The sequence below is a fragment of the Phyllostomus discolor genome, chromosome 5 (assembly GCF_004126475.2).
Source record: "Phyllostomus discolor isolate MPI-MPIP mPhyDis1 chromosome 5, mPhyDis1.pri.v3, whole genome shotgun sequence".
In the NCBI taxonomy this organism is placed as follows: Eukaryota; Metazoa; Chordata; class Mammalia; order Chiroptera; family Phyllostomidae; genus Phyllostomus; species Phyllostomus discolor.
The window spans coordinates 44449920-44476547 of NC_040907.2; the positions used below are offsets into that span (position 1 = coordinate 44449920).

A 26628-nucleotide genomic window follows, 5' to 3' on the forward strand; every position below is an offset into this window, starting at 1 on the left:
TTTTGTTATTGATGCTTCTTGAAAAAATCGGAGGGAAATAGAAAATTTCAAAAGTGTTTATGCCATTGGAAATAACTATTTATTGGCCTTTTCTCCAGAAGACTGTCTTACCATTTTTTCCTGGGTGAGCATAGGCTAGTGGAAACCTCACAACCTAAGATGGATTTGCTAAAAATAATGGGAATTTATGGAATTCTGGAGAGTAATTAGTGCACAATAGAATCCTCAGTGCACACACTCTAGCATTGACAAGAGTTTTTTATTTGAATGTTGTATTAGTTTACAATTGCTGTTCACCACAAACTTAGCTAAAATCAACATGTAAATATTATCTCACAGTTTCCATGGGTCAAGAGTCTGGGCACAACATAGTTGGTTGCTCTTTGCAGGGTCTGTCTCACAAGGATGCAGTCAAAATTTTGTCCAGGCTACATTCCTTTCTGGAACTCAGGGTCCTATTGCAAACTGTCCTGCTTGTTGGCAGAAATCAGTTCATTGTAGCTTTAAGACTAAGGTCCAGCTTTCGTAAAGCAGGATATCAGCTTGGGGTCCCACTTAGTCCCTAGAGTCCCTGCAGTTCCTTGCCACATGGCCCTCTCACTGGCCCCTTTACCACATGGTAGCTTATTTCTTCAAAGCCAGAAGGAGCATCTCTCTGACTTCTAACTCCTCTTTTAAAGGGCTCACCTGGTTAGGTCAGGCCCACTCAAGACAATAACTCTTTACTTAACTAAAAGTAATCTGATTAGGGACCTTAATTACATCTGCAAAGGTTCCTGCACCTCCACATAACCACCTAATCATAAGAATGGCATCCATCATACTCATACTCAAGGGTTGGGGGTTATACAAAATATGTATTGTACCCCAGGGGCCACGAACCTTGGGGCCATTCTAGAATTCTGATTACCACAAACACTAATGATGGAATCGAACAGAATCTTGCTGAATACTGTATTTGGTCTATATTTTCAAGGTTTTCTTGTTGGCCTTCTTGCTCACAATTGCTTCCAGAGATTAGAGTTGCTGAATGGCTAAGATTTCATGTATGCCTTTGTCCACTAGTGGAAGTGACTCAGGTAGCTTAGAAAAATGGAAAAGTGGAGAAAAACTCAGAATGGCTGGATGGTTGGAAAAGCAATGGCAAGCCAAAGCGCTTCTTGGAAGCCATCTTCTATTCTATTTACCACCATTAAGGTTTTTATAGCAATCAACAGGAAGAAATGTCCCATTGAAACAAAACAGTATGCTAAATTTCTGCTTTTCATTCTGTAAAATTCTTTACTTTTACATATTAAAAAGAACTTTGAAGTGATATTTTGTCTGTCCCAAAAAAGGGGTAGCATTCATTTATCTAAATCTTTTTTAAATGTAATATTTCTAGAAAATACATTGGAATTAAGGTTTTGATTCATTAGAAAAAAGACAACCAGTCACTAAATCTGTATGGTAATTGTGTCTAACAACGTGATAGCTAATTGGAAGCAGAAATTTTAACACGGAGTTTATTGTTAAAATAATGTACAGAAACCAAATTTGATTTCAAAAACAAAAGTCAAGATTAATGTTCTCTCATATATTAATATAAAGTTTACTAACATTTTGAAATTTCATCTGATCAATTAAGTATACAAAGCAAATTAACCAAAGCATACATTATGCATATGGAGAAAATATTCAAGTATATAATAAGGAAGTGTATTCAATATGGGTCTTTAAAAATTGAAAACACAAAGTAATTCTGAGATTCATGACAGCCTAGGGTTCCTATTACTTGACTGACATAAATTTAGAAAATTATACATAGTTTGGCTTGTTCTTCTTGCATGCAGACACTAGTTCTCCTTAACCCTTTCCCAGAGGATCGAATTCTGCTATTTTTGAATCCATTTACCTGCTTGATCATCCTTAATGCTTGTATTGTCTAAATGTTATGTATACATGACTTTTTATAAGGGTAAATAGTGGATTTAAGTTACATCAATATTTTCGCCATATTTAGAATAACAGGGGTTTGATCAAGTTTTCAAAGAAATGATAACTTTTTCTTGAGTCCAACTATTTGCTTTCTTTAAGAGAGTTAGTTTAGATAATGCATTCATCACTGATTCCATAGCCTGAAAAAAATTCTGCTATCTTAAAATTTTTGACATTTCATTTCTATTCTATTTCTGCTTCATAACATGTAATTCCGGCATTTGACTAAGTTTAAATCAGTGGACTGGCTGGCAGCCTAAAAATTTTTTTGCACAGAAGAGGTTTAACTGAATTGGGAGATTTGTTTAAGTATTGGTAAATCTTTATTCCTTTCCTTAAATTTTTTAATTTGAAATCTCCTCTCTAATATAATTACATGATTAGAACTTAAATTAGTTTATTTGAAATGAGTGTTAATCCAAAACTTCAATTGGTCCTAATGATGTTAGGACCTTGGTATGGTGTGACTTTGGTTACTCATTCAAGGAGCAAAGAAGCAACAGGCTAAAGTCACCTAGTGACTTTGTTTTTAATTGAAATCACAGAGATATTGATCTAAAATGGATCTGATCTACATTTGTCAAGTTAGTGGAAATCACACACCACTTCATATTGCCTTCTGTCTAGCTATGCAAATGTGCCTACCAGCTTGTTATTTTTCCCCCTTGGGATTAAAACCCCAAGTTTTGCTATTTCCAAGTACCTATTATTAAAGCCACAGATAAAGCTGAGACCTACATAAGTAGTTTGAATATCTTTTCAGGCCACATGCTGTGTTCTAAGCCCTTTGTTAATTCTGAAAGTGGAGGAGGGCAAAGCAACATGGTCTCTCATCCTCATAGAATCTGCAATCACACTAGAAGCTTGTGTTGTAAAATCTCATTAAGGAAATCTATGATCAGCTATAATAAGGACATATTTAGACATAGGCCAGACTGTCTAAATTTCAGAACAGATCTATACCTATAACAGGCTTGGCACAGTGCATGGTAGTTAGCAACTACTCCAGTAACAGTTACATGTTAATATCATTTACTATTTTATTATTTAATTTTACAGTTCACCCAAATAATTCTCTGATCATAGGCAGAACCAGTTTTGTGCTGCAAACTTAAGAGAGTCAAATTGGTCATATAATATGGAGAGTGGGAATCATTTTCTTTATTTTTATATAGAGTTTTTATTATTTTAATTGGCACCCTACCAAACTGATAGATGCCTCCACTTGTGTATGTCAGCATGGTTGCTAAGAACATTACAAATACAGTAACTATGAGGGGGCTATTTTCTCATCATTTTCTTCCCAAAACATCCCTCATGCTGGAAATGTTATGAAAACCCTAGAAAACTATAGTAAAAAATACTATTTTAAAAAACAAGTTTTTATTGCATTTCTTAACAGAAACATGTCCATCACAGGAAAGACAAGTAAGCCAAAGGAGGCAATGGAGATCACCTGAACCCGACATACTGGGGAGAACTACTGTAGGTTTATGCCTCTGTCCTTTCTCCGCACCATACTGTAACACCCTATTCTGTAAATGCTTCCCACGTCTTTATTCTCTGTTGTTAAACAAGTATCTTTCCATGTCATTATTCTTTTACAGTATCATTTGCATTGGTTCTATCAAATGCCAATTGTTGGGCAGTTTTAAGGTATTTTTTATTTTTTCCCAGTTTTCTGTTATGAGTAATTTACTGGATAAGCAACTGAGTTGCCATTGTTGAGAGCTTTTTAGTGTTACAATAGCTAAATTATTTAAGATAATTTAAGGTGCCTTTGGTGCAATGTAACTGAGAAGATGGAATTGATGGCAAAGAGGTCTTCTTGTGCTTCTGTAGCTTCCTTTATGAAGGGTCCTCAGGGACCACGGGCAACATACAGCTTCAGGAAACACTGGTGATGTGGCACTCCGTAATTAGAGAGGGTTAATAATGCCAACACGGATTGTGATTTAGTAGAAGTTGAAATCACTATGTACAGACTTAACAGGAGACCATTTTGTCTCCTGTTTGTTCCTGTGACAAGCTCAAACAATTCAAAACAAAATTTTTTATCTACTGCTAGATTTCCTTTTTTAAATCTTTAAGTTTTATCTTTTAGGTTGCACAAGCTGTTCCATGAATTACAGTGTGCTATCAATCATCCTTCTCACCAGGAATGCCATCTCCAACAACACTGAAGAAGTCGGAGAAGTCTGGTTTCAGCAGCCCCTCCCCTTCGCAGACCCTCCTCCCTGGGAACAGCATTCACACAGCATCACCACCGACCGGTCATTACGGGACCCAGAGGGTGAGCCACTCTGCAGGCACCCTTGGTTGTGCTTAGATCGTGGCCTTGGGGCCAGGGTAGCAAAATGAGAGGACAATGAGGACTCCCCAGAATGCTCCTGAAGACAGTGAGTGTTTTCAATTCATATTCACTGTGGACAGCTTTGGGATGTTCGGGACCAAAGAGATTTGGCATCCATCCCTTGATTCTTTTTTGTTGAATTTATTGGGGTGACATTGGTGAATAGGATCCACCAAATCTCTTTCTCTTTGCCCAGTGTGGGTATTGCAGAATGGTGGGAGATCATTTGAATTGAACCAACATTAAATTCGGTTCTATAAATTTTACAAGAGGCTGTGTGTGTGTGTGTGTGTGTGTGTGTGTATTTAAGTGAGTAAGTATAGTTGACTCTTGAACAATGCAGATTTGAAAAATTTCACATAGAAGCCCTGGCTGGGTGGCACAGTTGCCTGGAGTGTCGTCCCGTACACCACCAAAAGGTTGCAGGTTCGATTCCCAGTTGAGGCATGTACAAGAGGCAGCCAGTTGGTGTTTCTCACATTGACATTTCTCTGTCTCTCTCCCCCTCTCTCCCTCTTTCTAAAATCAATAAACATATCCTCTGGTGAGTATTAAAAAATAATCTGCACATAAGCAGACTCATACAATTCAAACCCAAGTTGTTCAGAGGTCAACTGTATCTTCAGTCAGCAGTTGGGCATGGGCATATATGGAGGGCTGACTTAAATTGTATGCAGATTTTCAACTGTGTGGTGGGCTGGCACCCCTGACTCCCACATTGTTCAAGGGTCAACTGTAATAGCTCTTTTCATTTTCCCATCCCTGGTGATTCCCTTTACTTGAAACCTGATTTCAATGTGTGGCATTTTGCATTGAGGTTGTTTGCATCACGGTGTTGACTGTTGATGTGCAGTCTTCATTGACTCCTTTTGAAGTGGTAGATAGTTTGTCTGGTTTTCATTGCAATTTTTTCATTATTTTTGCCTTGTGTGCTTTTAAGTTTATTATTAAAATGTGTCCACAAGAAATATGATTTGTATTTCACATTAAAGACAAGCTCTAAACCTCAAGAGAATGTCAGCAAGTCACTTAACTTGATCTCATTGTAAGATGAAAATATTTATTAGTTTGTTTACGAAACCCCCACAGTAGGAGAATGAATAATTGTAACCGTGCTTGTGCTCTTCCATCAGCTTTTCGTTTAGGTAGGTCTGCGATCTACCAGCTGTATCATAAAATATCCTAGAAAGCTGTGATCTCTGGTCTACTTTCATAAACGCCTGGGAAAACTGATATTTCTTTCATTAATCTCACTGTTAGTCCCACAAATCTGAATCCCTTTTTAAATACTCTGCGTGCTTGTCAGGGAAGATGGCAGTTGGGAGGGCTATCTCAGGCACTGAGGCAGAAATCACACTGAAGCAGATAAGTGTCCTGACTGCTGTGTGAAGCAGTTTCTATCTCCACAATTATGAAAACTTACTTGTTCCATCTTTAAACATCTTGTGATCATTGAAGAACTTTCTCAACTTACTACCTCTCTTGTCTGTGTGTGATATAATCAGAGAGAAAATGTGTGCGTGTGTGTGTGTTTTCTAATTTTAAAACCTTGTGTCTGGATTGGATTATAAACTCCCAAAATGCAGAATGAGTCTCTTTAAATGGGTTAGTAGTATGATATTACCCTCATAATCAATATTCATTAGACATCTAAACTGTGGTAGAAAATAAGAGATAGGAAACCCTTTTAGTCAGAAAGAAGATTTTTGGTCTCAGGGAGATGAGGCATGTGATGTTTCTCATCTTTTTGTTGTCAGGTTAACATATGCTAAATGTTAAGTGAATGTTAAAAACAGAAATTTCTGCAGGAGCTCAGAGGAGGGGACGCTGGAGGTTCATTTATTCATTAAACAAGGATTTTGTGAGTGCCTGTCACTGGAATTCAGTGGTTCCTGCCCTCATAGGGCAGACAGTCCAGCTTGGGAGAGAGAGAGAAAATAAGCAGTTAGGAGACAGTATGGAATGTGCTGTCACTTATCACTTTGTATCAAATAAAGAGACTTCAAAGCGTAGACAACTTAAAGTCAAAACGTAAAGGTTGCACCTGTGAAGGGAGGACGTTCCGAGCACAGGAAAGAACCGTGGTGAAGCAGGGTGGAAAGGGGTGGGAAGAACAAGCTCGCAGTCAGGACAGCTGGGTGTGCTGTCTCTTTGCTTGCCATTTACCTTCTGAGTTTTTAAACATACTCCCCAGTGACATGGGGACAATGCTACTGCTGAATAAACTTTTCCTCCCAACTTCATATTTTCATATAGAAACTGCCATAAAAATAATATTTGTAGAGAATTCCTTGAGGAGCTAAAGCAATGTGCATATATTATCATTTATTAATAAATATTGTGTGTTATCTTTGTCTTCCTTAAAACCAAGCTCTAGAAATGATTATAACATTCTAGCATTTACCCGTGGTGGCCATGATAGGGAGCTTCTTCATGCTACACAGTCAAGCACAGCTGCTTACAGTGGTCCATACTGGGTGAACCAGAGTGGGCCTCCTTAGCTATAGAATAAAGAGTTTTGAATCTCCTGTCATATCATGAAATCATTTTAGAGGAAAAGAGAAAGGTGCCTATAGTTTAAGAATTATGGAATACCAAAGATTCTTTGTTTTCACCAGAATTCAAGATGGTTCCCAGCAGCTCGGTTCTCCTTTCTGGAAATCTACTCAGGTACCCATTCTTATTGCCCCTGCCCCCCTTAGGTGGTCCGGTGAAGGGAATTGGAGGTAGTTGAGATGAAACTCTTCGGTGGGCATCTTTGTGGGTAAGAATCATGGAGTCAAGATAGGTTAACATAAGACATTCTTGGGCTGAGATATTTTTAAAAGGCTGGTATTCAGCCTTTCGTTACTTAAGAAATATTTGCTACAGGTACTCTATTCCCTTTATCCTTCTCTGAAGCAGTTGGAAAGCTAATGCTTAGAATAACATCAAATCTGGAACTAGGAGTTGATGTTTTAGGAAGATGAGGCCAGGTCTGAGGAGGGGAGAGCCTGCCCAAGGAAATCAGTGTGGAATAAATATCACATGTACATGAAGGAGAATTCAACCTTACAAATTTAAGCCACTAGGGAATCCAGACAGACAATCAAACTTTCAACGGGCCTGGAAAAAGAGAAGGGTGTATCCCTATCAGGGTCCTGATGAAGGGGTGAAGGGAGCTCTTTTCTGCACTTTTTCCCAGAGTCATATGGTATGTTCACCTTTGCATAGCACACAGGCTGCAAGACCTCCATTGCCTTCCTTAAAGTTAAGAAATTAAAATTTCTTACAATTTATCGTGGAGTTGCCTTGACTGGACACACACCAGGTTGTGAGCCGTAACTGCGTACATATCTCAATGATTTTTAACAGACTACAACAAAGCAAGGTCACCTCATTGAAAAAACAGTAGCCCTATTTTTCAATGTAAACCTAAGCTATATTTAGAAATTTGATGGCTACCTTTTACAAAAGAAACCTCTCTTTGAAGATTGTGAAGTGAAGACAGAAAAGTAGGACCTTGAAGGGAGGCAGCATAGCCTAGTGGTGAAGCACAAAGGCTAAGGGGATCAAATGGACACTTGTCTGAATCCTGTCTCTACCACCCTTACCAACTTTGTGAACCTGCCGCCTTGCCTGAGTCATGGGTCGCTCATCTACAAAGCAGAGATTACAGTTTTCTTTAAGAGAATTCTGTTGTCTGAGGAGTAGATGAAATTATATATTTGTAGTTGTTCACACTGCGCCTGGAAATAGAGTATGTCCTGAAGTCATATAAACAATTTAATCACTCATTTTCATTTAGGCTTTGAAAAATCTCACACTGTCCCTGCTCCTTTCGCCTATCAACATCTCAGCCATCCCAGGCCCAGCTCAAGTGCCACTTTGTGCGCGAAACCTCCTCAGCTGCACCCAGCTGCCACCTTCCCACACTTCTGACACTCCCAGAGCTTTTCACGTCTGATGTTTCCTCTGCTGACGTTGCCTTGCTTTGTTAGTGAATGCATGTCTCGATGTGCTCCTAGAATGAAACCTCCGAAAGAGGCTGTCTGACTTACACTTCCTGGTATCTTTATTGTGTCTCACACAGAGGGTTTTATCTGCAAACATTCATTGAATAAATACAAAGTAATAAAATGGCACATAAATGTACACACACACCATTCATCCCTTCCCTGAAACATTGCTTCAGACAAACTGAGGGCAATAAACGTCTAGCAGTTCATGGAGCACTTCTTTACAAGGAATGCCCAAGATGGGGAAGAACCTTGGCCTTTCATCCAAAGAAAACTTTTGCAAGATCATATAAGTAAGACTTTGATATGCTGTGGAAAAGCTATGCATTTTCTTATTTTTGCTCTTCTAATCACTTGCCTATTTTCATTGTTGTGAAGATGGGGTTGTGTGGTTTCTTAAATTGAATCTCTTCTCAGTTGGATTTTTTTGTGTGGCTTCAATAAATCACTTAACCTTGTGGCCTCAGTTTGGCCATCTGTATCATGGGGATAATACTTTGTAAGCTGTGTAGGTAAAACTAGGTTAAGGGGTTAAAGTATTTTGGAATATCCTGGGGAGTGGGGAAGATATTAAGTTTCCAAAAAAGGCATTTGTATGTCATTTTACATTATCACAGTTACTGTGCGTTTTAAGCTGAAAGATTGGGTTTCAAAGACTTTCTTTACCAATACTTAAAATTTCAAACATAATACAGTATTTAATTCATGAAAATTAATCTTATTCATGGCAATTGAAAAAATCTTTGTTCTCCCTTTGCCTTGTAAGATTTTTAAGTTTGCCTGATGATTTAAAGGATCTAACTCCTTTTGAGAATTATTTGGAGTAAGCATGTGTGGTGTTTTAGAGTTTCTTGAAAGTTTGTCTCCTTTAAACTTATGTTTCTGCCTATGTCTTCGCTCTTTTCAAAAATGAGATAATGAATGATTCTTAATTTAGTACTGAGTACAGCAACTCTGCACTTTAGGGGTTTAGAAATGGAGAGGCACCTGCACAATGCACCTCTTGACCGAGAGGCCGAAAGAAATCGGCAAATAAGCACTTAGTGACCCTCATGTGGAACCATAGTGTTTTATCACAGAACCACAGAGTTTCAGAACCGTGCTCTGGGAATCTTGTGGTCTAACTCAATCCCTGCATCAGCTAACAATGAGTTTGGCTACAGTGTCAGAAAATCTGACTAAACAGGTCATGGTGTTCTCATATGAAAACAAGTATGTGATTCAGGACTGTGTTATGGTGGCAGTGTGATGCCATCCAGGACTGCGATTTCTTCTCTTAGCCTTCCATGCTTTCTTGTGTTGTTGGCGTCCTTATGCTGTGACCTCATGGTCGCAGTACAGCCACTGTGCTCCTGCCTCCCTCACATATTCCAAGCAGAAAGATGGGAAGGGCCAGAACAAAAAGTGCCTGCCTACCAGCGCATTCTGCTGCCTTGTGTAGAGTCTTGTGTACGGTCAGAACCGTGCCACGTGACCATCTCTAACTGCAAGGGAGGCTGAAAAAACTAGATTTTTTTTTTCTGAGAATATTGCCACTCTGTATAAAATTAGGTTTTATAGTTTTATAAGTAGATAAATTGAAGAGCAGTATGATAGTTAGCAGTTAGCAGATATTCCACATTACTCTTATAGATGAGAAGTCTCAGCTGGCTGGAGCCAAGAGCAGAAATAGTCTCCAGTGCAGTGCCTTTTCTACCATATCAGTAGTTTCTACCTTTTTCTACCCCCCTGGGGGAAATCAAATGCATTTATTTAAACGATTAGTTTGTATTTACATTTTTTATTAGTCAAAGACAAAACGTAGTCATTTAGATCTTTTGGAAAGCATGACTTAACCACGTTAACACACTGTGTTTTTTAAATAACAGCCATAAACAAACAAATCACTTGACCTCTTTTTATTAGCCCCATGAGTCCTTGCTACTTGTAATGCAGGGCTTCTCGTAGGTGCAAGTCACTTCAGAAAACAATTTTTGAGGTCAGTTCAGGTTTTTTAAATATTGAAATTAGCTTGTAGACTCCCGTTACTGTCTGGGGTCCCATTAATGTTTTCCATAAAACATTACTGTGTGTATTAAAAGTGTCCAGCACTTACAATACTCAAAGTCTGTACTACTTGCTAAATAGAGTAAACAGAGGAGCTCGGGTTCCGGCCTCAAGAGTGCTTACCGCCGGTGGACGGCAGGGCTAGAGACCAGCAGTTGTACTGTTGTGGGGGAGGGGGTGCACAGGGTGCTGTTGGGGACAGGGCCATGCTGATGGAGAGCTGCTGTGGCATTTGACGCTGTGCAAGTCCAAACAAGCATAAGACTTAATCCCTGTTCTAAAACAGACTGCCTTCCAGTTGTAAGCATGCAAAATAAAGCCACGGCGAACAAGTCACACTTTTATATAACTAAACACTAAGGAATTGAGACATACAAAATGTGAGCATGAGGTTAAACCACTACTTTTTATGGAATACACACTCACAGAGGAAGTTTAGAAGTAAAATTGCCCCAATTCTGAAAATATGGGTAAGATATACTAAAACAATAGCCATATAAACCAATGATTTATTGTGCAGCCTTCGAAGAATCATGCCAGTTTTTGTTTAGAGAGGTAGTCAAAAGTTTACATGCTCTGTAAACTTCTCCAAGTCCATGATCCTCGTGGCCCAAACAGGGACCCAGCTCTCAGTGATGAAACATCTGAGGCTCTGCAGCTAACAATATCTCCCAGCTGGGCCAAGAATAATAAGCTGCAGAGAATTACGAGAATGAAGATCACCTTCCAGGAAGGCCACCAGGAAAGTCGGAGGAGTATAGACTCTTAGACAGTCGCCGAGGAACGAGGAAGGAGAGGTAGAAGAGGAGGGCAACGGTAATCACCGGAGGGCAGGGCCCATGAGTGCAGGGACCTCGTCTTCATTCGTCCTGTATCCTTCGGCCTCTCCCTGGGCATAAGGAAAGCATTTGATAGACACTTGTTGACTAAATGAATGAGTGCCTGGATTTGACTGAGGGCAAGCAGAGAGAAAGTTTGGGAGTACCATGTAGTTCTTTTCATGCCCTGTGTGTAACGTAACATAATGTTCGAGGGCACGGATCTTCAGCAGCACTGAGGCAGGTACACAGCATGCTGAATAAGTGCTCCCTAGATTCTTGCTTGGTTTTAATGTAAAAGAACTTCCACTTTGATTGGCATTAAGAGATATGCTGACTTGAAAATGATTTGGTCCCCTTTTTTATACTTTCTGTGATATTATAAATTTTTCTATCCAAACTAAGGACCTTTCAGAAGAAATATTCCCTGGTGCTTTATTGTTGCCGTAACCATGGCACTTTTCCCTTGGCATAGACTCTGATACCCAAGTGGTGAATCTGTTCAGCTTTCTTGTATCATGTCTGCAGACTACTTTGCCTTTTAGGAGAGCTTTTAACTTAGTTGTAGAACATGCTGGTGCTCCTTTCCATGGAGCTGAATCTAATTAGTCTCTCCTGGTTTAGTGCAATTGAATCATCTCAGGAAAATGAGAAGCAATTAAGTACCTGTTGCTAACAAGGTGCTGAAATATCTGCCAACAGACACAAGGTGTTTATTTATTACTAGAGTATGTTATTGGAGAAAACATTACATTGTCTTTCTGCAAAAAGAATTGCCAGAATTGATTTTTAAATGCAGGTGTCACAGACTTACCTCCTACCACCTTTGTGGAGCATTGAAAAGAGAAGTAACAGGGCTTGTGAACATCAGTCAAGGTTAGCTCAAGTGCCAGCACCCAGCCTCATGGGAAACAGTGTCGATAGGATTTGAAGGAACTGGAGAGTAAAGAGGAAAAGCAGCTTTTCAGCAAAGGCCCTTTAAGTCCCAGTTCAGGAAATTATTAAATTCATTAGCCAAATACTTACAATCAGCTATTACTGTCCAGCCAAAAGGGGGGAAAAAAAAACAATGCCAGCAAATGTTTTAAAACTACAACTAAACAAAAGTCAGGAAGCGTGTAATTAAAACTGTACCTTTATTGTATTGTAAAGAGTTTCACTGTGACATGGAAAATATTTAAGGGAGAAGGCTGTTCAGCTAATTTGTCTGCAAGTGAACTGCTTGGTGGAGAACTACCCTAAATTAACTGTAAGGCCACCCACTGAGTCAGCCTCATAAAGGGCCAGGGCTGCTCAGCTTGGTTTTGTGTAACATTCAATAATTACTAGATAAATGCATAACTAAAAGCTCTATTACACTAATAATTTGTACTGAGATAGACGTGTGGGGCACCCTGCTGGGTTAATTTGTCATCCCCACAGCAAACTTCTAAAGAGAGCTCTTCCACAGTGATATCGCATTAGTGCAGTGGTATCGCATTAGTATGTTGTCCCAGAGAGGACAGGTTAGAGCAGTAAAACCAATTGGCTCCTTAATCCCTTAAAGAGGCAAAATGCCCCCAGGGTGAGAGCCACAGAGAATAGGGTGATTAGCCATGTGGACCTACATTTAAACTCATCTTGACAAAAGCAGCTGCTGTCCCTTGGAATGTCTCTCTCTCTCTCTCTCTCTCTCACACACACACACACACACCATGGACCCACATATGCATACACAATGAAGGCACTAGTTCTGTGCAAGGTATCTTAGAAATCCTCTTGTGATAAGACTTCTGGGTATCATTTGTACTATAAATCACATAATCAGATAAATCTCTAGCAGTTCCTTATTTTCCAGTTTAACTTAATATAATGTTGATTCTGTGTTTAGACTTATTCTTTATTTTTCTTTTTTCAGGGTGGAAAAAGTCAACGTTAGACTTGTATTCTCTTTATGCAGAATGTTTCCTTCTATCTTTCTCTCTCTCTCATACACACACACAAATTGCTGTTTTAAATATGGAGCTCACATTTAAGCTTCAGTGCAGGGTTTTCAACCTTTCCTATTGACAGAACCATAAATCATGTTAAAGTTAAGTAAATTACTGTAGCATGGAGCTGTAGCTTTGACAATGTTTATGTAGTATCAGCTTATCATCCAGGCAAAGGGGGGCGAGCACTGACGTTTGAAATGGGAATGCACAGCCCTATTAATGTGGTTGCAATATCATGAGAGTCACCCATTTCTTGCTGCATCCTTTGTATTGTTGAAACTGGTGTTTTTAACCATATGTATGGAATATTTCTAAAATGTATATTTCTGCAGTAAATTTACATGTGTTATTTGCAGTTTCTTCATATTCAATGGTGGTTGCTTCCTTCCCCAAAACAATTCCTTTTTCTTATGTGCAGAACACATGTGAGGAACATCAGAACTGCCAGGTTGTAACACAATACTAAGGGACCTATGAACAAAAATTTCTAGAGGTCAAACCATTTGACCTCTGAAAAATAATTCAAGTGGGAGTAGCAGAGTGCAGTGAAAGAGCACGGGCCATGGAGCCAGCCAGGAGAGAGAGATGCTGGCCAACCACGTGGGATCTGTGTGAGCTTGTGTTAAGTCGCTTCCCTGCTGCCAACCTTTGTTTTCCACCTGTACAAAACTAGGAGAAGGCAGTGAAATGACACATGGAAAGGGCTTGGTACCCAGTAACTGTGTTACCAAATGTTGATTAACTATTTTATCAGACTCCCACATCTACATATTGTTATGTGCTTTCTTTGTATGTGCTTCTCTGGAAAGGATTCACACTTCCTTTATTTCTCACTCCCTATCCCCAGTTCTCTCAACCTGCTCTTGTGGGTCCAGAAGGAGTATGTGCTTCTCCTTTCCCAGGGGGAGCCACGTATGCCTAGAAGAGGAGATGTGGTCTCAGAGAAGTGAGCCAGCTGGTTTACCTTATTCTATCACCCTCCTTTGGTTGAAAGAACAGGGGAATCTCCCCAGTGGGGCAAGTGGACCATCTCCCTTAATGAGTAGGCCTTTAGCCATGGTAGAGACTTCACTTTGGCATATCTTCATTCAGAGATGGCTCTTGCTAAAGGGAAAAGCACCTCTGTTGTTTATAAAGGTCTGTTGTTTACAAGAATCAATTCAGTAAATAATTATTGAGCACTTATCACCTGCCAAGCACTGTGCTAGGTCCTAATGAACAAACCAGATGAGCTGGTCCTGCCCCGACAGTCTAGAGGAACAGACAGATGTTAAACATAATTATTACTATGATGAGAGTAATGGCTGGGGCATGCAATAGAAGGGTAATAAAGCATAGGTATTTAAAGGATTTGTGGGGATTGGGATTCATTTGGGTCCGTTTGTGTAGGTCTGTCCCTTCTGTTGGCATTCAGTATGAATTTAGATAACTTTGACATCCCTGTGAGATTTCTCTAGATCATCTTGAATCCTCAAATTCTTGACTACCAAAATAAAAGTTGTCGAATGGTTGCATACCCAGTAACGAACACACCATATGTTAATAAGGACTCTTTCAAGTGAAATATTCTTACAAGTGAAAACAACCCAATTGCTCCAAAAGAAAGTCATGGATTAGTGCCTGTAATTAAAGAGTTTGGGGGTTATGGCATCAGGTAGAGCTGGATCTAGATGCTCAGGTGATACCTTCAGAAATCTGCATCTCTCTCTCTCTCTCTCTCTCTCTCTCTGCTCTCCTGTCTTCTATGTGAGTTTTGCTCTTAGGGTAGATCTCAGATTGTGGCACTAATGAGGTGATCAGCTCCAGGTATAATTCCCACCAATGTAACAATCCTAAGGGAAAGGGAGCAACTTTTCAGAGTAGATTGAGGAAAGGTCCTACTTCTGGATACTTATGGCTCCAATCAGCCTGTTTTGGGTCATTTGCTCACTTTTTTTTTTAAAGATTTTATTTATTTATTTTTAGAGAGGGAAGGGAGGGAGAAAGAGAGAGAGAGAAACATCAATGTGCGGTTGCTGGGGGCTGTGGCCTGCAACCCAGGCATGTACCCTGACTGGGAATCGAACCTGCAGTGCTTTGGTTCACAGCCTGCACTCAATCCACTGAGCTACTCCAGCCAGGGCATTTGCTCACTTTTTTTTTAAGACATTATTATTTACATATTTTTTGTTAGTTATTTTTTAAGATTTTATTTATTTATTTTTAGAGAGGGAAGGGAGAAAGAGAGAGAGAGAAAGACATCAATGTGCGGTTGCTGGGGGTCATGGCCTGCAACCCAGGCATGTACCCTGACTGGGAATCGAACCTGCAATGCTTTGGTTCACAGCCCGCGCTCAATCCACTGAGCTATGCCAGCCAGGGGTCTCACTTTTAAAACAACCCTTATGCCTCGGTTCCATGCCCACCTAAGGGCCAGGGGGTAGGGTTAAGTCCTCCCAACCACACAGACTGAGGCCAAGGGAAGGACAGCTACCCAAAGAAACATCAGAGCTCTGTTTCTAGGGTAAAGGGTGAAGGACTGCTGGACAGGTAGACTAATAGCTGTCCACAGCAGGAGATAAGAGCAGAGAGGTCCTGAGTGCTGGGCAGTGGGTTCAGCACATTCACTGGCCAGGTGGCTGATTTCTGCAGTCAGAGCCTGCAGAGCACAAGTAAAATCCAGGCCTTAGAGAGGGAATGATGGGTGCATGCTGGGATCCTCCATTTATCTTACATCATGACATTGCATTGCATGATCTTGGTTACTTTTCATGTCTCAATTTATTCTAAAAAACAATTCTAAGGATAATAAATAAACCAGAGTCTAGCATAGTGTCTGAAACGTAGATTCTCAACATGTTCTTTTTAAAACAGTGAGCCCACTATGTGTTAGGCACCTACATACACTAATTCGAATCCTCAGAAGAAAATTTTTCATTTGTCCTGTTTTGCCCAATTTGAATGCAGGCTCAGAAATGTTAGATAAAATTGCCTAGGTTAACCTAAGGAGCAAATGATTTCAAACCCAGAATAATTGGGCTCTAAAACCCATACAGACATATAATTTCCGTTTCACAGTGGAGAAGGCTCAGGAGCATAGGAGGCTGACACAGGGCTAGTTGATACCCAACCTGGGATGGAAACCTGATTCCATGTGTAAAGCACAGCATAGGGAATATAGTCAGTAATATTGTAACAACCATGTGTGGTGTCAAATGAGTAGTAGACTTATCGGGGTGATCACTTCGTAAGTTACATAAATGTCTAATCACTATGTTGTACACCCAAAACTAATACAATATTGTGTGTCAACTATAATTGAAAAATTAAATAAATTAAATTTTTAACAAAACAACTTGATCCCCTGACTTCAAACACTGGACTAATTTTTCTCATACCTCCTCCCCTTGTGTGGAATCTGCCAACAGTGGGAATAAATCCTTACATCCCATTGGATGAGTTCAGGAAGATATTTTGAGTTCAGGAGGATACTTGGAAAGTAACCAGCAGCTCAGAAAAGAGGACCTAAACGGCAGAGCAAGCCTGACCGTGTGGTGGGAGCAGCGCTGCAAATCCACTGTGGCTTTGCTTTTGTCCTGGGGCTTTGTTTGTTTATTTGCTTGTTTTTGCCTTTTTGTTTTTTAATGTCAGCAAAGATCTGGAAAGAGCAGCGGTCCCACACTTGGCAGTCCTCCAAGAGAATGTATGTCTGTGGATTTGACTGTTGAAATTCTCTTGCACGACTGAAGTTTATACTTCCACTGGATCATTGCAGGGTTCCCTGCCTGATTCTGTCAACCTCTGTGATCATCCAGTCTATGGGGGTTGGGGTTTTTCTTTTCATGTTTTGATTTTCTTCTCTTTATCTCTTATTTCCTACTATCATTTGCATAGTATGTAAAAGCTCGAGTTCCCTTCATTGAACGGGAGTCTTGTCAGCTTTACTTATTATACAGTCACTGTTTGTGTCTCTAGTAATCACAGCTGTTGTGTGGTATCTGACCACATTTTACATCAGCCACCGTGGTGGCTCGGGCGGTTAGGGCGTGAACATGGCACATTCGGAGAAGAGGCCCCATTAGGGTCCAGGGGCCGGGGCTGTCTCCTCATAGAGCTTGAACCAGTGCACTTGGGGTTTTTAAAACTTTAAATATTGTAGCATTCCCAAAGCAAGGTATCTTAGAGACTGAGTCTCATATATTGAACTTAATGCCCTCGAAACACTTTAAAAAATAATTTCTTTTAAAAGACACATGCTCCCTTATTTCATATTATTTAGATTTTAGTGTTATTACTATGCATCAATTGTGCATAATTATTTGTAAGTGTAATCCCGGAGACTGAATCCTCATGCCATTGGAATATAAAGCTAGGTCAGCTTTAGCAATTGCTAGTTCAGACTCCTCATTTTGGCAATGAGAGAACTGGAGGAGAAAGAAGTTGCCCACATTTATAAGCCAGGTAGTGGCAGAAACAAAACTAAAACCCAAGTCTTTCTATCTAAGTAGAAAGTTTTCCTAAAAAATACCCCAGATCTTCCAAAAATCTTTTTTTGTTATTTATGGACTCTTCTTCAAGACCCATATGTCATATTTATACTAATAATGTATACTTTTATTAGTATTTATTTTCATTTATCTAAGAGACAGGTAGGCAACAGGTACCTCTTACTCGTACCATTTCTTTCCCTCTGTGTGTTCTGCAGTCAACACATGTGACCGAATTCCAGTTTATTCATTTTTCATCCCCATCATTACCTATGAGAGTATAACCAATAAAAGAAAGTATTTTTTGATCACTTAACCTTATAATCAGGAATTATGCCATATGCCTTATGTCCCTTGTCTCATTTAATCCTCTTAACAGATCTGTGAAGTATTGTTAGCTCCATTGTACAGATAGCAAAACTGAGTCATAGATAAGTTTAAAAACTTGAAGCATAGCTGGAATGTGATAGAGCCAGAGTTTAACCATGTCTGTCTGACTCCAAAGCCCACGGTCCTCATGTTATACCACTCTACTTTTCTGACTCATGGGTTTAACTTGAAACAATGCACACACACAGGTTCGGGAAACCAACCCAGACCAAGTCATGTTAAACAGTGGCCAAGAGGGACAATCAAAGAGCTACAGTGATGGGGGAGGGGAGCGAAAAATGGGTGAAGGTGGTCAAAAGATACAAACTCTCAATAAAGAAAAAAAGAAAAGCGACAGTGGGTGGTTCGTGGAGCTAGAGAAAGCAAGCAGATTGCCTTGGGAAAGTTTGAAATGGTGAGGCCTTAGCAGAAAGGCCAGTGAGGGCATGGACACGGTTTGGTAGGCAAGAGACAGAGTGAGCAGTGATTGTCAGGTGCTCAGCTTACAAGCAGAGCATGGCAGGTGTTTAGAAAGTGAGCAGGAATGATGTCGGTCTGCACCAGGGGCCAGCAAACCGGCCACAAGTGAAGTTCAGCCCTCTGTTTTCAAAAATAAAACTTGATTGGAACACAGTCACATACACTTGTTTATGTAATACCTGTGGCTGCTTCTGCACTATAGTGGTGAGTGATTAGTTGAGTAATTACAACAGACACCATGAGGCCTGCAAAGCCTGAACTATTCACTCTCTAGCCTTTAAAGAAAATGTTTGCTAACTCCTGGTCTAGACTATAAGCTAGGGTGTTTGAGCAAGAAAGGTCTTTAAGTAGCTCAAATTGACCTCAATAAAAAATTTAGAAGACCTTGGCCTGCCCCTCCCTCCCTCCCTCCCTCCCTCTCCCTCTCTCCCCCCCTCTCCTCCCTCCCCCTTCCACTTCCCCCTCCCCATGTGTGTGTATTTTCTCAAAAGACATTGAAATTTGATTTCTACCCTAAAGATCCCCTTCATTCAAATAGAATAGAATACATCAGCCATCCTTGAAATCTATTGTAACATAAAGTTACTTTGTCTGGTAGTAATAATATAAAAATACTGGTGTTTTCCAAGTCATCCTGCAGTGTCACGTATTTCTCCCATTTGATATGTCCAGGTGCTTTCACATGCATCTTGGTGATGCTAACCATATGTACTATATGTTTTGAAAACCTTCACTTGCCTTGAGTCAAAGGTTGTTATTTAGAAAAGGTTCTGCCTCCTAAAGTTTTGAAACCCGCTGCCAATTCCTCTTTCCTTGTCTCTCTGTTAAAATAAATCCCATAACTTCAAACTTCTAGGCTTTCATAAGTGGCAGTTCTGACTCGTGCATGATTTATAAATGATAGCTGTGGACCATTAAGATATATTTCTCAGCTTTAGGCAGGCTATAATGGTGTTATACATTGTGGTTTTGAATTTCTGAAGAAGCAAAGTACATAGTAGTTGACAACCCAAACGATTGAAGTTCCATTTGCCCTTATGGAAGGCTTTTTTTTTAGTGTGTTTTTTTTTCTTCCATTTTCTTTTTTTAGAGCTGTACCCTATTACACTCTTTACTTCTAAATATAAAGTAGTCACGAGTTCTCAATGCTACCTTTTACTCTATGGAAATGGTAATTTGAGTCTAAAGACCATCTTCCTGCTGGAGACGGATGAGTCACTTTTTCTTGTAACTGTGCTAACAGAGAGAAGCAGTGTGACCTCCTACCCATTGCTACTGGCTCAGTGTTGATTAATGGTAAGACTGTGAAGGTTTGCAAATGCCAGAACTCAGGATTGATCATTCCATTCTGGAAGGGGAGAAGGCTTCACGCAGCACTGCCGTAAGAGTGCGCTGCTCCTGTAGGAGGGTGAGAGTCCACTGTTGGTGCCACTCTCTGGACAGCTATTCCTTGGAGCCGCCCCTGGCGTGAAGACTAGGATTTAAGGGATGATGCCAGGAAGCCAACGCTAACATGAAAGGAATCTGAGTCTCTGCCCAATCTGTGAGAATCTGCAACAGTTCAGGGACAAGGGAGAAAGCAACTGAGTCAATGTCAGGGTTAAATAGAAGAACATATTTCAATCGTGAAATTTTGGTTTGAGGAAAAATGTGAGAGGGTTATTACAATTCTTGGAGTTCAAGTTTGGGCAAAACTGCTGAAAATGGTAAGAAGGGATTTCTTTCTATCTCTTCTTCCTAAGATGTAGAATGAAATACAAGGTTCCAAATTCATCTGGTTATGCCTCCCCAACATTATCTTTTTTTAGCTAGAAAATGTGTCTGAAGGCACTTAATAACCTCCATACAGTGGACCCTCAGACTAAGATCACGTGTTGGATTTTATAAGTCTCTCAACACACAGTGATGTAGTAATGACCTTGACCTTCTCCTTCCCCAGTCCTAATCAGTTCTACTTCAAAGGAGGAAGCATTTTTAAGTTAAATATTTACATGTTAAATTGCATGAAATTTTAAAATTGTCTCTTATAAACTAAAAGCAAGAGAGTATTTTAAAGAATTGGGGGCTGGGAGGAGTGCAAACAAGTAAATTAATCTGTCTGACCTGCTTTCTTTTTGTACTAAGTATCCAGTAATATGAGCATTTGGTAATAAATAACTGAACCCTACACCCTTTGGGAAATTCTGGTTCTCTGTTTCTTTAATTGTGGCAACTTTGTTCAGAATATGTAGGTAGCACCGTTCCAGCCAAGAAACTTAATCTAATTTTCTTCCTTCCCATCTTATTTGTATTCCTTGAGAAAAGCCCAGGCAGTTGTTTTAAACAAGCCTGGCCTGTGGTTAAAGTTTAAACCAGTAGTGAGATCCATCCAGAGGGGAGTTTTTCTGACACTCTGCTGCTCCTGGCCTAGGGTTCTAAGAGTATTAGACCCCAGAAGCAGCCAATTTTGTAGGCCTTTTAATACACAAAATTGTATTAACATCAACATGGATACAGATGGATGCACTGCAATAAACCGTAACCACTTGAGAAAAGCCTTTATTGACTCTCAAGTAAATAATGCACATTTTAAAGGCCCTAAATATGCATTTACATAATGTGCTATAATTTTTTATTGTGTCAACTACTCTCTCTCTCTCACACACACACACCCATAAGAAATGTTTTTCTCCATCAAAAATTTGGACTCATACCATTGTGTGTGCACGGCATTAGCACCATGACAGATTCAGAATACTAGTTCCTTTTATAGGGCCTGATATGACAATCTCAGAGTACATTTAATGAATTTTACCAATGGAGTGATCGATTCATTTAACCCCATCGACACTTTCTAAAATGATTTTAGACTATTCAGACAAATACTTAGGGCACTAAAAACATCTAATCCAAGAAAAAAGAAAAAACAAGAAATGGGATAAAAGGAAAAACAAATTTAGACCATGTTGAAATCTTAAGTCTGAGCTTTAGAGCAACGGAGGAGACTTACAGCTCTCATTGTTCAGTGGAAGGGCACTGCTAGCAGGTTATCCAGAAGAACAGTGTGTATGTAATCACATTTAACAGAACTGTGCAATGCCTACAACACTGTTTTCTGTTTGAAGAAATTAAAGCTTAGAATCTTGAATGATTTATGTCCAGTTCTACAGTGACCTAATGGCTGAACCAGAAACTGCGAGGCATGAGAAAGTAGGGGTTGTGAAGGATGACCCTTGGAAATGCAGACTCAGCAGTTGTCTAATTTGAATCTATAGGCTAAATGATTTCCTGGTATTAATGAAGAATTAATTGATTCTTATAAATTAGTCATTGTAGAATTAACTCCATATAGTACCATATATTCTCAGGTTTGTGTTAAAATAAACTGTGCCACAAGGAAAAGGTGAATAAATTGTTTTAAGTAAAATATAACAAAGAAACTAAGGTCTAAATTTAAGTTGTTAATGATTTTCTTTTACAACAGCAAAAAGATTTAACAACAACAAAAAGAGGGTGAGGAGGTTTATTAACATGCAAGGGAGGAATTCCAAGATCCTGTTGAATTGTTTCCTCTATCAAGTTTCACTAACTTTGATATGTCTAACCCTTGCTCAAGTGAGTTTTTCCATTGGACATCATTCTCTGTTGGCCACTACGATTTTATAATCTAACAAGTATTCATCACTTTTTATTGAGCACCTGAAACATTGCCACTTTATCATTAAGGTCTGCTCCCAAGGGCTCTTGACCATGGAGTTGCCACCATTGTCATTTACATGCTGCAAAAGTTGTTATGCTCAGTACATTCCCAGCCTCGTTTGGAAAATGCCGTGTTCTGTCCCTAACTAAAAACTATTGACTCAGATGCGGGGCGCTGGGTCAAAGTGTCTCACTACCAGCAACTTAGAACATGCCATGTCAGATGAAAAAAAAACTCCTTTGGTTCTTTTACATGGCACAATTGCAGATTAAAAAATGACCAGAGCCAATTAGCTTTTTAGTTTGTGGCTTTTAACTCAGAGATGATTTGGATTCCAACATTTATCATTTATTGTATGAAGTCCTAAATTTGATCAGTTTGTCTATAAGCTCCCTGGATCTTTGGCAGGTAAAAAAAAAGTTTTAAGTTCATATTTAATTACATGATGATTTCAGTAATTTCTATACCACTCATGTATTCAATCATTCATTGTGTCACCAATAGGTATTAATTGAGTGTTAGACATAGACATGTCCTGGGGATATGACAATAAAGCATTAAGAAACTTTGTATTAAGTTTTTTTAGATGAAGAAGACTGGGAGAAGCAAGTATGAGAGGCAGAAGGTGACAAGAACTCTAGTTTGAATAGGTTATGTTCAAGATGCCCCCAATTGTATGACTGAAGACAAAATTTTGTGTTGGCTCAATTCTGTACCCCAAGCCCAAAGTAGGAGCCTGTGAACACTTACTGGACAAATTAAAGGTTGCATGAATGAAAGGGTCCCATCAAGTCATCTGCAAGACATGGACTGGACTGTCGCTTCTACTCCCAAGCCCCCTTTCCACTCTTTAAAAACTACAGATGTCATTCTGAACCTGAAAGTCCTGGCCATTCCAATCATTATTTAGAAAATTCCACAATTCTAAAGCGATCCCAGAAAGGAACAGAGAACTCACACCGGGGGGCCCATACACACGCGTCCTTGCTTACAGTCCTCAACCATGCTGATGGGGGACTGGGAGAGAGCATGGCCTGCCTGTCTTAGGTTTCTCTTCCATTTTGTGAGTCATTCTCAGTATTAGGAAAATTTTATTCTCCAAAACTTGGAGGATTCCTCTGTTTTCTCTTTGCAGGGGAACCTTGTGTTTAAATAAAAGTGAGAAGAGAAAAATACTCTTCTCCATTGTTTTTCATTGAAAAGTGAGAGCAGCTACCCTGGCTTTCCTTGCTCTGAGTATCTTCGCCCTCCCCATGGGCTGCTCTTAAACTGTAGCAGGTTTTCTCAATCACCTTTCCAACTCAAGGGCAGAAGTCCTCTCAGAAAAATTATTGAGCACTTTACATAACTTTTTAAATCTAATGTTTGCTTCTTTTCATACCAATAAAATTTAGCAGTGTTCACATGTAAGGGAGTAATAGTTTGCTGAGTCTTTTATCAGTCCTTATGAGCAAAAGGCCAACAGTTTAGCAGGGGTCACTGCGTACTCAGCCTGTGGGCTCTCTTGCTCTAACATGCATTTCTGAGTTTGGCTTTAAATGACAAAAAAAAAAAAAAGAAAGAAAAGGTGACATAAACCTTCCATGTAAAGCGAGGCACCCAAATTGCACAGGTTCATTAAGTGATCATTTACTACATACTTCAAAAAAATTTCATCCTGAATTAGTCCCTAGAAATTTCCTTGAAAGGGATATGAGAGCTTTAACAATGAATTATTGTCTGTGGATAGCTCAGCATGAAAGGGGGTCCATATGTGCAAACTAGAATTTGTCATATGTAATGTCAGTTAAATCAGGTCTAATCTACCAAATACATTTTTTATTGCTTGCTTCATTAAAAGAGCTCTTAAGGTAATGAATAATCTTCAGCTTCACCAAGGATTATTAATGCCTGTATAACTCATGTCCACTGAAAATAGAAAGACAGCTTGAAACTCTACCCTAATCTAGCCTCCAAGTTTGTCTTAGAGCCTTAAGGAAGAAAATCTGTGAGACCGCTCCAGGGTTAAACCCAGTCATGTGAGCAATACTATGAATGGGAACAAGAAAAAGGGGAGGCATTGAATGAGGTTTAAAAGCTGTGGCAAAGCACTTCTTTCTCTTCCTAACTCTGATGTTCTCTTTCCCTACAGCAAGTCCACATGCGACACCATCAACTCTTCATTTTCCGACGTCACCCATTATCCAGCAGCCTGGGCCTTACTTCTCACACCCAGCCATCCGCTATCACCCTCAGGAGACGCTGAAAGAGTTTGTCCAACTTGTCTGCCCTGATGCTGGTCAGCAGGCTGGACAGGTGGGGTTCCTCAATGTAAGGAAACCTCTTTTTTTTTTCAATTTCTTTAGAAATATTAACCGTGTGTAACAATAACAAGGGGAGACCTTATGACCATGTGACATTGCGCTCTGATGTTGTGCTGACTGACTGCGGGCAAATGTCATATTTATTCTAGATTGTGGGAAAGTTAACTTACTCTGAGAGTGATTGGCCAGGGTTTAGAAACAGTGTTTGTGTTAAGTTCGCAGCTGTCAAGTTTATGGATATAAATCATCTCAAGGGTGAACTCTGTAACCTTCTAAGGTCCGTGGGCTGATAATTCCACCTCATGCATACTAACCCGAGGGCTCACACAGTTAACAAAATAGAAAGACCAAATAATTTTAAATAATGATTTGCGGTGGTAGGGAGAGGCAGGGGGATGAGGGGGCACAGATGTTTCAGATCAACTAAGTTGATATTTTTAAAAAATACAGTCTTCTAACACTTTAGATCAAGTTGACCAGTACTTGAACTCAAGATGCTAGAAGTACAGTTTATTATGGTTTGTTATTTCTGCAAGTAGTTATCTTTCCCACTTATCTTTGTATAAAGCTAAACAGGATTCAGTAGTTTCAAACAAATGTTTTTATTTTTTTCTCAACAAAACCCAAACAATCACAGTTTGAAATACTATTCCAAATGTAAAAGTAATTTTTAAAAATCACCAATTTTATTCAAATGTAGACCTAAATGTTTATAATGGATAACTGTATCCCAAGGCCAATAGTAATGATAACAAACAGTAAATGATGACCCACATAAAGCCGAATGTGATTTTCCTTTTCTCCCAATAACTGCACATGAAGCCACAGATTAGCCATAATTATTATTGCCTAATTTAAAATATTATATCACGCTGCCCTATCACTGATTTTCTTCCTTGCAGAAATACCTGATTCTGCATATCTGAGATAGAACAGGCGGCTTTGACTAATGTCTGGTGATGTGTTAGCAGATACATTTCTGTCTAGACAACAAATCAATATGGTGCCTTTTCCTTTTTGCTTGTGTATTCATTTGCTTGGCTTATTCTAAAGAGTTCACTTATGGACTTTTAGCCCACTCAGAAATAACACACAGGCAAGTTTGTTGGCAAGAAGGCATAGCATTCTGATGGTCAGACGAGATAGTCTTTGAGGAATAATACTAAATATATAAGTGAATGTTGATGAGGCAGTGAGTCTGCTCTGCAGAATTATTAAACTAAAACTTAAAAGCTGGGGACAAAAGCATCTCCTTCAACTGACTTTTGATTTGGGACTATAGCCTAAATACGAGCTGTCATTATTGCCTGAAGAGCGTCACTGAAGTCTAGAATCAGAAAGGTCACTTGGGAAACCATGAAAAAGCTGAAGTGATCACCAGTATCAAGCATCTTACCTTTAAACTTCTAACTTCTTTTTTTTAGATTTTATTGATTTATTTTTAGAGATAGGGGAAGAGAGAGAGAAAGAGAAGGAATGAAACATCAATGTAAGAAAGGGACATTGATTGGTTGCCTCTCATATGCCCTCCAACCACCGGGGACTGAACCCACAACCCAGGCATGTGCTCTGACCAGGAGTCGGACCAGTGACCTTTTGCTTTGCAGGTGGATGCCCAACCAACAGAGCCATACTGGTCAGGGCTCTAACTTTTTTAAAATAATCTTCACATCATCCTATATAACTGTCAAATGCCCAGTTTTGCATTTTGATCCAAAGCTTATGGGATTTAAGGCAGGTCTCTTCATGCAACTCTTTTGAAACACTTGAAAATGAAATAGATTTTATTCCCTTCTTCAAAGGGAAGCTTTCTTTTGTTAAAGAGCTGTTATTTGATTGTTCTAATATTAGGCAGCTGAATAAGTATGACTTTTTAAAAGATTTTATTTATTTATTTTTATTTTTAGAGAGAGTGAAAGGGAAGGAGAAAGAGAGGGAGAGAAATATCGATGTGCAAGAGATACATCAATTGGTTGCCTCTCGCACACCCCTAACTGGGGACCAGGCGTGCAACCCAGGCATGTGCCCTGACAGGAATTGAACCAGTGACTTCTTAGTTCACAGGCTGGCACTCCATCCACTGAGCCACACCAGTCAAGGCTTAAATATGACTCCTAATGGCATGTGTTTGTACAATATAATTTAAATCAAAATTAGAATATTTTT

General features: G+C 39.5%; 1 protein-coding gene across 7 annotated transcripts in view; it reads left to right on the plus strand.

The window, feature by feature from the left end:
• Positions 1–26628, plus strand: part of NFIA (nuclear factor I A) — a 375972-nt gene that overhangs the window by 295378 nt on the left and 53966 nt on the right. For 5 of the 7 annotated variants that reach the window (XR_004903532.1, XR_004903537.1, XR_004903535.1 and 2 more), the window contains 2 exons: positions 4137–4269; positions 24291–24469. Coding sequence is in view for 1 of the 7 variants with exons in the window: in XM_036027543.1 (XP_035883436.1) it covers positions 24291–24454 (164 nt within the window). In the remaining 6 variants the exon portion in view is untranslated. The remainder of the gene's footprint in view (positions 1–4136; positions 4270–24290; positions 24470–26628) is intronic. The other 2 variants (XR_004903533.1, XM_036027543.1) reach the window with 2 other exon arrangements.